Raw genomic sequence first — 16,612 nt, forward strand, 5'->3', positions numbered from 1 at the left:
GTTGTGGCATTGTATGAGGAAGTCGGGAGTGGTGGAGAAGTATGTGAGGATCGTGCAGGATATGTATGAGGACAGTGTGACAGCGGTGAGGTGTGCGGTAGGAATGACGGACCGGTTTAAGGTTAAAGTGGGATTGCACCAAGGATCGACTCTGAGCCCTTTCCTGTTTGCAATGGTGATGGACAGGTTGACGGACGAGATCAGACTGGAGTCTCCATGGACCATGATGTTCGCAGATGACATCATGATCTGTAGGGAGAGTAGGGAGCAGGCTGAATCGAGCCTTGAGAGGTGGAGGTACGCACTGGAGAGAAGGGGAATGTTCGTCAGTAGGAGTAAGACGGAGTACATGTGCGTAAATGAGAGGGAGGGTGGTGGTATGGTGCAGTTGCAAGGAGTTGAGGTGGGGAAGGTGGATTGGTTTAAATACTTGGGATCAACTGTCCAAAGTAACGGAGAGTGTGGGAGAGAAGTGAAAAAGAGAGTGCAGGCAGGATGGAGTGGGTGGAGAAGAGTTGCAGGAGTGATTTGTGACAGAAGGGTAGCTGCAAGAGTGAAGGGGAAAGTATACAAGACGGTAGTGAGACCAGCTATGTTGTATGGTTTGGAGGTGGTGGCGCTAACAAAAAGACAGGAAGCAGAGCTGGAGGTGGCAGAGTTAAAGATGCTGCGATTCTCGTTGGGAGTGACGAGGATGGATAGGATAAGAAATGAGTGTATTAGAGGGACAGCGCAGGTAGGACGGTTTGGAGACAAAGTGAGAGAGGCGAGATTGAGATGGTTTGGACATGTGCACAGGAGGGAAACGGAGTATATCGGGAGAAGGATGTTGAAGATGGAGCCGCCAGGCAGGAGGAGAAGAGGAAGGCCAAAGAAGAGGTTCATGGATGCGGTGAGGGCGGACATGCGGGTGGTTGGAGTGTCAATGGAAGATGTGGAGGATAGAGCAAAATGGAGACAGTTGGTCCGCTGTGGCGACCCCTAGCGGGAGCAAGCCGAAAGAGGAAGAAGAAGAAGAAGGGGGTTGACTCAGCCTGTCATCCTTCCAAGGTCGGCGAAGTGAGTACCAGTGTACTGGGCCGGTGTATACCCCGGTTAAAATAGGTGTACCATATCCCTGTGTCGTAAGAGGCGACCAGGGTTGCGTCAGGAAGGGCATCCGGCATAAAACATGTGCCAAATCACGATGCGGATCATACGGATGATCCGCTGTGGCGACCCCTAACGGGAGCAGCCGAAAGAAGAAGTAGATATATATATATATATATATATATATATATATATATATATATATATATATATATATATATATATATATATATATATATATATATATATATATATATATATATATATATATATATATATATATATATATATAGTGTTGTGGTTGACCAAATTCGCAAACCACCATTCAGGTCCCTTAGGTGAGGTATCTCAGTAAGTATATGTGTAGTTAGGCCCAAACCCGTTGTCTAGAGGGAATAAATGTCATTCATGAGGCTGCGACTCTTCAGGATAGCCGTTTTTCTTTTACTATCTTTATTTTGGACCAACCGCCATTATTACCACCACCAACCACGTCTCAACAGTCATCACAACATCAACCACCCACCACAACACCGCTTCACCACAACAGCCACGACCTTTACCGTCACACCTCGCAACCGTCGCATCGCCACCGTTCTTGCGCCGCTTGTGGGTACCGGTATTGGACTCGTGCAGGGCGCGCACCGAACAGCGTGTACAAAACATCACGGACTTTCCGCAGAAAAACGGATCAAAAACGACTCACGCCCACTTTTGTTCCGTCCAATCGGTGAGCGAGGGGCGATTTGGCCCCGCCTCCAGGGCGTTGGAGGGCGGTCGCTATATGCAAATTCATGGATCAAAAAGCATTCACGCCCACTTTTTCTCGGGCCAATGGGGAGCGAGGTGAAAGGTCGAAGGCAGGGGGTCAAAGGCGAAGCCACGGGGCTTATATAAGCGGCTGCGTTCGTCAGAAAAGTGTCGTGGTGTGCGTTGGAAAGAGTGAGTTCGGAGTTCAAGAGAGTCGTCGGAAGTTGCGCGTTGGAACGAGCTGTGCGTTGGAACGAGTTGTCGGCGGAGCTGTGGAGAGGTGGCGGCGGCGAAGACGGATGAGGGGGTGCTCGCGTCGGTGCCGGGAGCTGAAGGCGGGAGGCCGACGGCGCGACCTGGTCGAGGTGGAGACGCTCGTCGCGGGACCCGAGACAGAGTAAAAATCCTCCTTACCCCGAGCATCAGCAACCCCCTCCTGTTTCCCCCCGCGCTGAGATAGTGTGACGGAGGGGGCCCCTTTCCCACCCCCTACCAGACACTGTCCGCGAGGCCCGCGGAGTTGGGGAACCATCGCCACTTCGCGCCTCATCATCAGACGGGTAGGCCCGACCCGGTCTCGGCCCCAGGCCCGCCTCATCCTTGAGGGTGTTCTTTTTCTTGGTTTTGGGTATGTGTTGTCGGCGCCGTCTGTGAAGTAGAATTGTATAAGTGTTGCCGTGTGCTCAGTAGTCGGATAGCTCTGCATTGTGTCTTCGCTTTTACATTTGCTTTTTGCGTAAAATTGCATTGTGTTTCTTTTCCTTTTCTATGTGCTTTTGGTGGAATTGTATATGTGTGCTTTCCGTTCATCGCGAATAAATGTGCTTTATGTTGAACCGTTTTCCCGCTTCGCTTCGTCATTTCTTTCATTGAATCCCCATCTTGCTTCACGTAAAGGGTTGGTCCTGGGCTAAGACGCCCGATAATTAATCGAGCCGTCGAGGCCGACGAATAACACCGCTCGGTTATCCCGATAGTACGGAACGGGTCGCTTAAGTGGCCCGTGTCCGAAGTCGACCTGCGGCGAGGTGCGATCGCCCGGTCTACCCTCCGTGTGGGTACTTAGGTAGGTCGAATTTGGCGAGCAACCCTATCCCACGTGGGGGCCGATTGGCTCGATCGCGGTGAGACTGAAAGGTCCACCCGTGACTGGTTCCCGGCGTTAGTCCGAGAGGGTCACGACTGGATTGTCCGTCCGGTGGGTGACGTGCCGCGATTCGAGTTACGTGGCCGTTCGCACGCCGGCGGGCGCGAATCCGTAACAATATATACATATATATATATATATATATATATATATATATATATATATTATTATATATATATATATTATTATATATATATATATATTGTTGCGGATTCGCGCCCGCCGGCGTGCGAGCGGCCACGTAACTCGAATCGCGGCACGTCGCCCACCGGACGGACAATCCCGTCGTGACCCTCTCGGACTAACGCCGGGAACTAGTCACGGGTGGGCATTTCGGCCTCACCACGATCGTGCCAATCGGCCCCCCGCGTGGGATAGGGTTGTTCGCCAAATTCGACCTACCTAAGTACCCACACGGAGGGTAGACCGGGCGATCGCACCTCGCCGCAGGTCGACTTCGGACACAGGCCACTTTAAGCGACCTGTTCCGTACTATCGGGATAACAGAGCGGTGTTATCGTCAACCTCGACGGTTCCGATTAATTATCGGGCATATTTAGCCCACGACCAACCCTTTACGTGAAGTAAGATGGAGATTCAATTAAAGAAAAGACGAAGCGAAACGGGAAAAACAGTTCAACATAAAGCACATTTATTCCGTGGCAAACGGAAAGCACACATATACAATTATGCACCAAAAACAAATGTAAAAGTAACACGACAATTCTGCACAAAAAGCAAATGCAACAAAAGAGACACAATGCAGATCTACTACCGACTACCGAGCACACGGCAACACTTATACAGTTTTACTTCACAGACGGCGCCGAAAACACATATACTCCAAAGCAAAAGAAAAAGGAAGGGGCCACCCTCAACGATGAGGGGGCAGACGGGCCTGGGGCCGAGACCGCGTCGAGCCTACCCGTCTGGTGATGAGCCGCAAAATGGCGGCGGCGCCCCGACTCCGCGGGCCTCGCTGGCACTGCCTGGAATGGGGTGGGAACGGGGCCCCCTTCTCACACTATCTCAGCGCGGGGGGAAACAGGAGGGCGTTGTTGATGCTCGGGGGAATGAGGATATCTGGCTGGCTTGGGTCCCACGACGAGCGACTCCACTGCGACTTCGGTCGCGTTACCGGCCTCCCCTCTCCGCAGCTCCCCGACTCTGACACGAGCGCCGACCTCCACAAAGATTCTTGGCTTCTCCAGCCTCTCCGGACCCCGACAGACACTCTCGACTGCTTTCGCCGCCGCCACAACTCTCCAACTGTTTCCTCTTCTCAACTCTTCAACTCTCCCCAACTGCCTCCAACTCTTCCCAACTCAACTGCCTCGATTCGCTCCGCGCTCGGTGCTTTATTGTCCGACAGGAGAAATCATATGCAGATTTTTGGATCAGGAATGGCTCGGGGGCGGAGCCACGCTTGCCCATTGGACGAAGGAAAAGTGGGCGTGAATCATTCTTGATCCGCGAATCTGCATATAGCGATTATACTCCGACGCGCCTGGAGGCGGGGCCAAATCGCCCCACGCTCGCTGATAGGACGGAACAGAAGTGGGCGTGAATCATTCTTGATCCGATTTCTCGGAAAGGCTGGTGTTTTTGCACCCGCTGCTCGGTGCGCGCCCTGTACGAGTCCAGTATCAGTGTCCACAAGCGGTGATGCGATGGTTGCGAGGGCGAGTTGTGACGGTAAAGGTCGTGGCTGTTGGCGTTGCTGTTGTTGTGAAGCGGCGTTGCGGTTGGTGGTTGGTGTGTGAAAGCGGTTGTGGAGAAGGTGGATGTTGTGAAGGCGGTTCTGGAGAAGGTGGCTGTGGTTGTCGAGATGCGGTTGGTGGTGATATGTGGTGGTGGTAGTAATGGCGGTTGGTCCAAAATAAAGATAGTAAAAGAAAAACGGCTATCTAAAAGGGTTGCAGCCCGAATGAATGACATTTATTCCCGTCTAAACAACGGGTTTGGGCTAACTACACATATACTTACAGAGATATCTCACCTACGGGACCTGAATGGTGGTTTGCGAATTTCGTCAACCACAACAATATATATATATATATATATATATATATATATATATATATATATATATATATATATATATATATATATATATATATATATATATATATATATATATATATATATATATATATATATATGCCAAGTTTCAGGAAGTTTCGATGAAAACTGTAGACTGTGAAACAAAAAAGTCCACAAGAAGAAGATGAAGAACAACAACGTGTGTAAAGACTTAGAGATCCTCCACGAGGATCTAAAAATTAAAAAGTGGGTTCCCCATCTTTGACATTGTTGCTTGGAGAGCATTTGCTTCTTTATTGAAGGTTTTCTGAGTTGAGAGACCTTGCTCATGATTCTGGAAAATGTTAAGATACTCATCGTCTTTGAAGTACTGACTCTCAAATTCTCCAAGCAACCAGATCTGTTTGGTCCTGCCATCATTCATCTCCTGAAAGCTGACAAATTTTCCATGAGTTCCACTGCTCCACCCAATGTCTTTTGTCAGTTCATTGTTTTGCTCACGGGCTTGGTCCAGAGGCGTGCAGGAGAATTGCTTCTGAGTTTTGGAAAGCACACATAACTTATGAAGCTGTTCTTCAATGCCATCAGGAATTGATTTAATGTCATAGATATAAATGGAAACCAATCATGCATCACTACAGCACCAGAGACTGTAATGGCTTGACCTGATGAGCTCGAACAAAGATGAGGACAGTAATTTCCAACTTCATGATAATGTCGCAATACTGCAACATCGGTGGGGCTCTTTTCAACCATTCATTTTTCCAGGACTCAGAGTTGTCATCATGGGAACCAATCCTGAGTTGACATGCATCTTGCTGAAACTTATGCAGTGCTAGTGCATTGAACTGTTGACCATGTCTCGTTCTCGTTCTTGTAAGATGGAACACCTACAGCTACATTAAAGAGTTTCTAGTACCACTGGATGCTATCTATCTATGTTGGCTTCACACAATACTGTTGTCCAGGCATGTGACGAAGAAATTGCCAATAGTATTCCATAGCCATTTAAATATGGAGGCCACCCAACATGACAACATATTACCTGCTCTGTGTGAGTTTGAGACCAATTCTACTGGACATACTTGGCAAGAGAATACACCAGCTGATTTGTGATCTGCCTTTGACAATACAATGCTTCACCATCAACACGATTGCAGCTTTCTTGTTAGAAAAGAAAAGTGACAATTGGGCATTGAGTGAAGTTGGATCTTCAGTTTGTGGCTGTTGCAAAGCATGGAAAGCAGCCCAGGTGATGTAATCATCCTTATCGAGGACTTTAATGACACAGTCAGCGGTGAGGCGGCTCCTAGGGAATAGCCAGAGGGATGTTGACTCTCACATGCATGTGGTCAGATAAACCAATTGGAACAGAGGAATAACAGGAGATAGTTGTGGGGAAGTTTGTCATCATCGTCCAGAAGGGAGGATTTGCCATTGGGAGAAATCAGGGTCGGAAAGTTCACAGATTGAGTCAGTCCCATGGAGTTACAGAAGTCCTTTGCTGAAGTGCCATGGCATGTGGGAGAGGTACCAACACCCAGCCAAGTTGCATGGTGACAATTGAAATCACCACATACGAGGAAGAGAGAGTTGGGATGAGTGGTTAAAAGTTTGTCCATGTTGTCTGAGAGAGATATGTAGATGAAGTCGTCACTGTTTGGAGGACGGTACAACACACTGACAAACAAATGGTATTATCAGAGCAGTCGTCGCAGTCAAAGGTACTCCTGGGGGTTTAGAGGTGTAAGATAAGTACCTGTACAGTGAGAAATTGAGTTATTGATGTAAAATGCATCTCTTCCGCCAGGGCTGGGTTCAAGCCTATCAAATTGGAGAAGGCAATAGCCAGGGACTCTCGCTTTTCTTTCAATAGCATTTCTCAAAATGTTTACCATTTTGATCATCGAGAGGGCTTCAGAATAGCGGAATGCTAAAGCCTCCTTGAGAAATTTCTTTAAATTCTCGTTAAACACCAGTAGAGTATTTTTCCAACTGCCTGCTCTTGGCATTCTTCTAAAAAATGTCCAGAAGTTTGGTCTTGAGTCTGCTCTTGTTTATGGTTTTATGAACTCCCAGTTCTTTTAGCCGATTTTCTTGAAGACTGTCGCTCAGACAGCATAAAAAGGTGCATACACCCTGTCCTTCAATCGCCATTCAATGCAAGATCCATGCTGGATGACGTCATGGTGTTCCAGTGTGTTAAGACTAACCATCAAGGATTGCTGTTGTTGCTTCCCTTTTTCCGTTTGTCTTGGAATTGTTGTTGGATGGTATTGCTATCCGATGAAATTATTCCATTCCATTCCATCATCAATCCTTGACTGTTATATCCATCCACTTGTATTTATTATCTGCACTTATCTTTATTGAGTGAATTCTTCCCATGGCAATGCGCAATAATTGTGGACATTTTAACACCATATCTTCTCCCCTTCTACTCTCTAAATTATACATTCGCCCTCCTTCCCTTCCCTTCTCCTTTTCTTCTCTCCTTTTGATTATTTTCCCACTCTCCCACATTTCACGACACGACACTCCCTTTTCCTTCCAATTGTCCTTATCCTTTTCTCAGTTACATCTCAATATAGGAATTTCGAATTTATTTCTGAGTTGTCAACGGATGGACATTTAATCCTGCCCACTTAACTTGTGTGCAATGAACATGTTTGCGTTTTTTTTCCTTTTTTTTTTTTTGTAGTTTGAAAATTTTGCAAGCAAGCTTCGGTTGCCTGGGAAGAAGACTTTCAACAATATGGACAAGGAATTTTTGGATAAGCGGAAGAAGGAATTGAATACCTACTTGCAGGTACACAGGATACCTTGAGTTTATTGTGGTTGTGTATCATGACATTGTGACATTTTCCAAGTTTATTTGTTGTTGAGGTTCATTTGTTGTTGTTGTTGTTATAATGCTGAATATCAGGTTCAAGGGGAAGGAGATCATGCAGGGAAATAGATTTGAGTATCCGGGGGAGGAACAGTGACTGGAGATGTTAAGTCCAAGGCAGAGGTACGGAGGTGCATTCAGGTGGGTCTGAATGCGTGGAGGAGGGAATAATGGTCTGGAGACGGTGGCACTGACAGAGAGACAACAACAGAGGCTGCAGGTTTGTGAGAACAACTGAGTCAGGAGGATTGCAGGAGTGAAGAGGGTGGATTGAAGGAGATAGGTGTACAGATGAGTTTGATGGGGAGATTGTTGAAACACCTGCTGAGATTGTCTGGACACTTGGTGCAGATTGGTGAAGAGAGAATGGCAAAGAGACAGGTTGCGTGAACAAGGTAGGAGGAAAAATGGTAGACTGCAGTTGATATGGGAGGATTGTGTGAAGAGGGATATCTGTAAGGTGGCGGTAGTTGGAGAGTGAAGAGAGTTGGCTGAGGACAGGGTTGGGTGGGGGGGAGGAGGGGTGGAGGAGTATCGTGGTCACGGCTGGGCAGAAGCATGGTACCATCAGACATCACCCCTTATAAAGGGAAGAGGAGGAGAAGATGAAGAAGACAGTAATGTTCTTATTCACTGTTGGGATTAGTTGTATATTGTTTGAATGTTGCAATACCAACTGCTTTCTTTATACTGGATTTTATTTTATTTCATTTTGAAGGTTGCGTACATAATGGATGATGGTCATGTGTGACCTTTTGCCATCTTTCAATTTGAAATCTTCTGAAACATGCCTTGTCAGGTGCTATTGGTTGCTGAAACGCTTCATAACCACCCAGGCCTGCTGACCACAATCCTAGAATTTCTTGAAAACAAGGCATATAACCGTGGAAAAGGGGAGTTTGCAAGGAAGGTGAGGTCTCAACCAATCAGGTTAGAAGGAGGAGCAGTCTGATTTTACAGAATACTTCAGTGATGCAAGTATTACTCTATTCCCAACCCATTTTCCTTTTCCATTCTCTTCCCGCCACAATGATCCTTTATGCAGATGGATACTTTGGTGAACCCGCTGCGCACCTCTGTACGAAGTGTGTCCAATGCCGTCCGCGCCTTTCCTGACAGTCTGGTCGAGGGAATGACTCGCGTCTCGGACAATGTCGGCAAGATGTCTGACAAGTTAGGCAATGAAATAAGGTCCTTCAGTATCAGGGTGAGTGTCTAAATTTCTGGTGCAGAATTTGGTGAGAATTTCAAATAATTTTTCAACATTAACTATTTGCCGACACTTAAAAGACTTTGAATACTTGTTTAATGGAAGAAAGCTACAGCCTGTTATAGCCACAAAAGCGTTTTAAAACATTAATAGCATTGAGTTTTGTTTGTTTTTCTTCATTACAGAGTAGTTTTGTAGCTGAATCGACAAAGCCAATGTGTTGATTGTTCAGAGGGGTTGGTTTGGGGATGCAGGAGTCAATATTCAGCCATGTTTTCAAATGGAACTGGCCCATTCTTTAGGTTTAGGAAAGGGGGAGGGGAGAGGGGTGTTTAAACTCTTTCTCCCAAGACTTGGTGAGTTCTACTTTCTTGGGCTAGTCCATCATCATCAAGAAGAACAACAAAAAATAGGCTCTGTATACACTTGTAAATAAATAAATAAAATCACCTTCCTCTGCACCTCCACAAATAAAACATCAGGATCCTCCAAATTCAGCTTGTGTGTACATTGCCAGTCACCATGCAAATTTGAACAAAATGGCAGCACATTGAGGCTACTCAAAACAAACACATGGGAGATAAAGCTCGATGCACTCAACATCTTCGCTTGCATCCCAGACAGAGCTCTGTGGACTTCCACATTAAACCATAAGATAAATGTTAGACTTCTTTCTCGACTTTTTTTTGAAATACGTATGAAACTCAGTGTTTTGAAGAAAATGGTGGTATTATTTGGTAAGAATGACCTATGAAACCAATAAATAAACAAAAATTTTTTATACAACCTCCTCCTACCCCCCTCCCCCCATCCATGTATAACCACCATATGGGGCCAATATAATAGTGTATGATCCCTTGTAGCAATGCCCTGATCCATGCTAATAATATACAAAATGTGCGGAGATAACTACCATCCCGGCATAACCACTGCCCAGATACCTTCAGAGACAGAAAGGTGATTACCCACTACAGTATGGACGAGATGCAACACATTATTATTTATAAACAGCTACCAATTGACATGCGTCGGGTTAAGAAAAATTGGCTCTGTAATTTAGAAAACACGTTAATACGGCAAATGGCTCGGAAATTGGGTGTTATCAGCTTTGAAACTCACAAAGAGAAACTCCATAACGTTTCTAAAGCAAACCCGGTTCCTATTAAGATAACAGACTGCTTTAGAAACAGCAACGTGGACAAAGGAAAACGCGATCGCACGTACGCTGCTGAGGTTAAAAGTCAAAACCTACTGTACATGTACGGCTGTACTTCCATCCTCGCCGTACCAAGGTAATGTTACCCAAGCATACCAAGGTAATGTGTTATCTGAACATTAATTCTTGACGTCATATGTTCCAGGCATACCCGACTCCATTAAAGCTTCTGTTAAATTTGTTTTTTTCACATTTAAAGGTAACAGTTGGTTTCTCACGAAGCTTGTTAAATCACCGGGTGAGTGGCCTTCACTCCTGCGTGGCAAACACGGCCTGTTCCAAGTTCCGTACAAAGTTCCGCACAGATGAAGTGCACGAAAAGGAGAACCGCAAAGACTTAACTTCAAATATAGTTCTTTATATATGGAATTCAAGTGAAAATTAACAAAACTCAATTCAAAAATATATCAATCCAGAGAGAACACAAAATGTCAGTCAACGGTTTTCACTGCTCGAACCAACATGGAGGAACTCGGAACATGAGGTTGATGGAGGGGGTTTTTTTTGTTTTTTTTAATATGTCAAAGTGATGGGTAGACAATGAAAGGACATTAAACAAAGAAGTTAAAGAAAGTGATGTCGTCTAAAAACGAAATAGCACATTTTCAGCCACCAAGCTACCACCTGAGGGACCACATGTCACCGCGGGCCCAACACAATCGGTTGCTGTGAGATGTGTATGTTTTTTGCTATATATATATATATATATATATATATATATATATATATATATATATATATATATATATATATATATATATATATATATATCTTTGTTGAAGACATTCGATAATATGAGTGAGTAAAGTAGAAAAAAACAAACTTTATTGTTAAGAAATCATTGCGGCCTGTTCCAAGCCTAGGCATGGTTGAGCAAGCCAAAAAACATGGTGGCTTCAGACTCCAGTGAGGTAACCCAGGACACGCCTTAAGGCCCAGAGAGCGAGGTGGCCGATGATGCGCCTGATGAAGGATATAATTAAATAAAGCAGTTAATTATCTTCAAAAGGGGTGTTTTCATTAACCCAAACACCCAATTTCCACTCTTGCACTTCCTTGGAGTTTTCTTCGTATGCATGCAAAGTTTCAGGCTGATAGATTTCATGGTTTTGGAGTTACAGAGGAGACATGCACACCCACACACCCACACTGACATTTATTAGTGTAGATTACAAAATTCTGTCTGAACAAAATTTAAATCATCTTCCGAGCAATGGATGTTCAGATAAAATTAAAAAAAATTCATCCCCAAATATCATTTTCATTTGTCTAGTTTCTTTTTGTTGTTGCAATTTGTGCAGGATCAACCCCAAAATGCATATTTTGACATCATTTTCTCCAAATTTTCCAGGGGGCATGCCCCAAGACCTCCCCCCAAAACCCCTAGTGGGTAGTTATTTTGCTCATTACTTTCCTTTTTCAAAAAGTTCTGCAGTTTCACCCATTTTGATGAGCTGATTCTTTATTGTTGAGTATATTCCAAAGATTCAGTAAATTCAAAGGTAAAAGTATAACTTCACATCAACCAGCTCTGCATTGTTTTGACAATATTATGCCAAATATATATATTTTCGGACTTGGCTACATATTATTACCCGACGCACGAAGTGAAAAGCGGGGTGAAGCAATTTGTTCACTTTGTCTCTCTGTCTGTCTTTCTACAGATGTCAGTCCATAACCTGATGTTGGCTTCGCGGTTAGGGTAGTGACTTGGGATCCTAGGGTCCTGAGTTCAAACCCTGTTGGCTGCTGAATTAGCACCAGGGGGTTGACTCGGCCTGTCATCCTTCTGAGGTCAACAAAATGAGTACCAGTGTCGCAGCCAAAAGGCTGCACACGAAGGGAAGGCGTATTGATGGATTTATTAAAAATCTGGTATTGATGTGGCACAGGCATTATGGGCCGAATGGCCTCCTCCTGTGCATCATTTCCTTGTAATCCTTGTAAAACTATTTAATTTCAATTGAATTTTACATTTTGAACATTGTAGAGCATGAATCGGAACATGAACCTGCAGTTTAGCAACACTTTGGCTCCAAACTTGGCAAATTGTTTGGAATCGCATCCCGAGCGCGCATTCACACAGAGGAGTAAACTAATATTAAGGTCACCTGGAACATATTTCTGGGGAGCTTATGGGATGGCATGTCGTCCGTCCATCCATCCACAAACACTTGCAACTTCTTCTCTAAAACGACACACACACAATTTCAACGAAACTTGACCACAACCTTCATCACCCATGATGTACCAAACTTTGTTCAAGATATTAAAAAAAAAATAAATATGGGTCCAAAGAGGTATATGGGGGGTGGCCCCCCAAAATATGTATTTGCTTTCTTCTCCAAAACTACACACCCAATTTCGATGAAACATGAACACAACCTTCATCACCTGTGATGTACCAAAGTTTGTTTACACCATTTAAAAAAATCAGGGTCTTTATGGGGAAAGGAGGGTTTGTCCTCCAAAATAGGTATTTGCTATAACATTGGTGCATTGGTACATTTTGCTGATTCCGTCCCATGTTAACTTCCTCCTCAGTGTCATTATTCTACTGGGTGAGCACTCAGGGGTATTGCCAATTTTTTTTTCGTTAGTTTGTCAGTCTCCGTCAAACAAAATTGAAAATCATTCCAAACAGGAAACTTACTTTTTATTGATGCCATAAAGGACACAAACAACAGGCATGAAAAACGAATGTAATGGGTGGTGTAAAATATGCTGCATCAATTGTGATAAACTTCCAGAAAAAAAAATTTTCTACAACATTTAAAATCTTTATTTTATTTCAATAAAATTGTATACTTGAACACTGCAGAACACAAATTGCCTTTTTGACACTTTCAAAACCCTTCCGTTTCGCATTACTTAGACAGAATATTATGCCATTTTGCGCCATCTTGACCAATCGGATTTTCCGCTCATGCTTTCCACTATCCTGTGGTGGGGGAATATTCAGATTCAGACAAAATGGCAGCTCGTAGGAAATGTAGATCGTGCTCAGAAATGCAAATCAAGAGTTTAAAAGACCCTTCCCATGTCCTTTTTATCAAGACTACGTGGGGTAATATGTTCTCTGAACTCACTAGTTACCTCCGTCACTGTAGTTGGATGGAGCGGATGTATTCACCCTTGTTTGTCTGTCTGTCTGTCTCTGTGAACAGTATATTTCAAAAAGTAATGTACAGATTTGGACAAAATTTTGTGGACAAGTTGGATGAATGACGAGGACATATTTATTAGATTTTGGTGAAGATCCGTCTCTGGATACGAGAGTTTCGAAAGTGATTTTTCATTATTGAGAGATTGGGCCAAAAATGATATCTATATATTACTAAAACTCTCATCTTGCATATATATATGTATATGTGTGTATGTATGTTCCCTAAATACAGCCAAAACGGTACACGATAACGCAAAAATTTTCTGGCCACCTTACTTACCATTCGCCTGCAGTGTGCAGTGTCAAGTTTCGTTCAAATCGGGCAACGAAAAAATTATTAAAAAATCAATTCCTGATTCAGTCAAGTTTTGGTATGACGATCCATAAAGCACAAGGACAAACCATGGAGAATGTGTTGATATACCTCGAGAAACCGGTTGGCCGAACGATGACTCCTGAGGTAAATGCTCAAATTTTCTTCAAGTTAAAGTTTGACCACTAAATAATCTTAAAATTTGTCTTTTTTTTTTTTCATCAACTGCTGTCACAACGTGAACCCAATGGGTTCATGGGTTGTCTCGTATAACATAATATTTCGACAAGTTGTGGACGGATTATGAGAAAACTTGGTGGATGAGTTTGTTCGGTGCAAGAATAAGCTGATACGATTTTGATTAAGGTCCAGAGGGTGATCCAGATAATCAGTGGGATACAAAATGTAAAGTGTTCAGCCTGGCGGAGGTATACGCTCTACTCAGTGCCGTTCCAGTTTATAAATGCAATAGACTTCCATTAAGCTAAATGGCTAGTAATATCAATTTCAATTAACCAAAAAGCAAGTTTATTTGTTGGTCCTGCTCTGTCATATCTGTTGAGACATTTCTGGGCCACAGGAGAGTAGGATACAGAACGTATTGTACACTCATTCCACCACATGTGTGCAGTGTTGCAAATACTTATGGAAATGGAGGAAAAACTGGCCATATGAAAGGCAAACAACACCTGATAAAAATGCATCTTGGAAATAAAATTAAATTCTCCATAGTGCAGTTATGTGTTGATATGGTACATTGTGATTGGTTTTCATGCTAACAATCAGAAAATGCCACACCTGAAGGAGGATTATATAAGTACAAGGCAGTGATACATTGATACCATTGTAGTGTGGTGAATACTGTATTGTAGCTCATGGGAATGAAATACCACATGACAAACATGCTCGGTTGGTTGGGGGAGTGGGTAGATACTCCCTTAGAATACATAGAAATGTATAGAGTAGTGTGGTCCGTGTTCGAGTAGCTGGAAATCTCAAGGTCATAAGCAGGGAAATGTTAGCTTAATAATTGTCTTGTTTGAATGTGCATCATACTGGGGAGGGTGGGGGTGGTGAATTGTAATAATTAGGGTTTAAGGTCCTATGTGAAACCTTCTGTGATACCCCTGGTGGGACGCCGAGGTGGGGCCTTGGCAACATCCAGAAAAGAGAGTGGGGCAGAGTTTGATCGCCTCCCGAAGGGTAGAGTTTCGTTTCCACCAAAAGGGCAGAGTTTTGGCTCGCCTCGTGAGGGGGGCAGGGTGTTGAGTACACTGGGAGAGGCAGTGGGAGATTGATGAGGAGAACAGGGAAGTTTGCCTCGCCGGCCGAGAAGTGTTATCTGCTCATCTTGCTTCATCATCTTGCCTGCCTGCTCCTGTCCTGCCTTCTCAACGTTTCTGCCTTTGCCCTGTTCCTGCTTCGTCATTCCTGCTTGCCTGTTCGTCGCCCTGCCAAAGTGTTTCGTTGCCTGTTTGTTGTGCCTGCTTCGACATCTCCACAGCAGAGCTTTAGGCCCCACCCGGTTCTTGTTACCCTTTCCCTTCTATGAACAAGTCTGGTGTGAGGCGCCGTGAATTTTATCCTCATTGTATATAATTATTTATTTATAGAATCGTATTTTCTTCCTCCCTCTCATCCCGCTATCATACCCTCCGTTGGATCAATCCCCTGTTTATTTTTGTGTGGGAAATAAACCCCGCTTAAAAATACCTAAGGTTTTCGTGTGCTTCTAGCGTTCCCGCATGCAATGCCATCATTATTCAAACGCTGACCAAGGGAGTTGAAAGCTGTTTGGTCCATCTGTTCAGCGTCAGTGTTAATTGGCATGGACACAATATTATAGAAGTTAAAAGCTTCATTGGTGACAGGTATTCCATGTGGCATATTGTCGCCAGACTTCATGTTTCAGCAGGAGCTGTACGCAAGACTCTGACAAGGATCCGTTAAACTGGTGTGGTGGACAATAGAGCATTTGAGGAAGAAAACCTAGACTCTCCAAAAGTGATGTTAACTACCTCAGGGTATATTCTCCATGTGAGAAATGACGATCCAATTGAGATCTTGGAAATAACCTTGCTGAAAGTGTGGGTGTTCATGTTTCCTCAATAACAGGAAGATGCACATTAGCACCATGTGGTCTCATTGGATAAGTAGCTGCCTGAAAACCTTTGCTGACTTCCCCCTCCCTTTGGCTTCATCTTCTCAGACATGGAATAGGAGTGAGCTGCATCCTTGAAACAATGGAGGAAGTAAGTTGATTGGACAAACACCAAATTGTTTTTCCCCATTGGTGAAAAGAGACAGACAAAGGATTACAAGCAATGAAGAAGTTTAGACATTGGAGGATTGACTAGGATGTTTCTGGATGAACGCCTTCACTTGAGTAAAGCTGAAAGTACTGTCGCTGAAACGGCTGAGGGGAAGAGATGGTTAAAAAAAAATCTATCTATTGAAGCATCATTCCCTTGTTGGTAGGCTTTTCATTTGGTGATGTTGATGATTTTGAGAGCCGTGACCTCCACAGCCTCCAAGGGCAAGAAGAGGGATGTACTGTAGGTGTGGTAGCCCACAATGGAAGACAATATTTCATTATGCTTTGGACACTGTGGGACATTCTGCAGAATTAAGGAAGGACATTGTCTGGTGCCGAACTCTCAGGATGTGCTTGGCTTTAGTGGCCAACTTGGAGATGATGCTTGCTGAGGAGCTGTCATGGGTAATGGGATAGTCCAAGAATTCCTTTGTTTGAGTGTATGTAGCACATGGCTGCCTGTTTCATTATTTT

General features: G+C 44.1%; 1 protein-coding gene across 5 annotated transcripts in view; it reads left to right on the forward strand.

Moving 5' to 3' along the window:
- SNX13 (sorting nexin 13) overlaps positions 1–16,612 on the forward strand; it is a 223,303-nt gene that overhangs the window by 182,315 nt on the left and 24,376 nt on the right. For all 5 annotated transcript variants that reach the window (XM_085892259.1, XM_085892261.1, XM_085892260.1 and 2 more), the window contains 3 exons: positions 7,731–7,838; positions 8,719–8,829; positions 8,965–9,126. In XM_085892259.1, coding sequence (XP_085748385.1) covers positions 7,731–7,838; positions 8,719–8,829; positions 8,965–9,126 — 381 coding nt within the window. The remainder of the gene's footprint in view (positions 1–7,730; positions 7,839–8,718; positions 8,830–8,964; positions 9,127–16,612) is intronic.

The sequence above is a fragment of the Eptatretus burgeri genome, chromosome 8 (genome assembly GCF_056783735.1).
Source record: "Eptatretus burgeri isolate ZD-2024b chromosome 8, Ebu_testis_v1, whole genome shotgun sequence".
In the NCBI taxonomy this organism is placed as follows: Eukaryota; Metazoa; Chordata; class Myxini; order Myxiniformes; family Myxinidae; genus Eptatretus; species Eptatretus burgeri.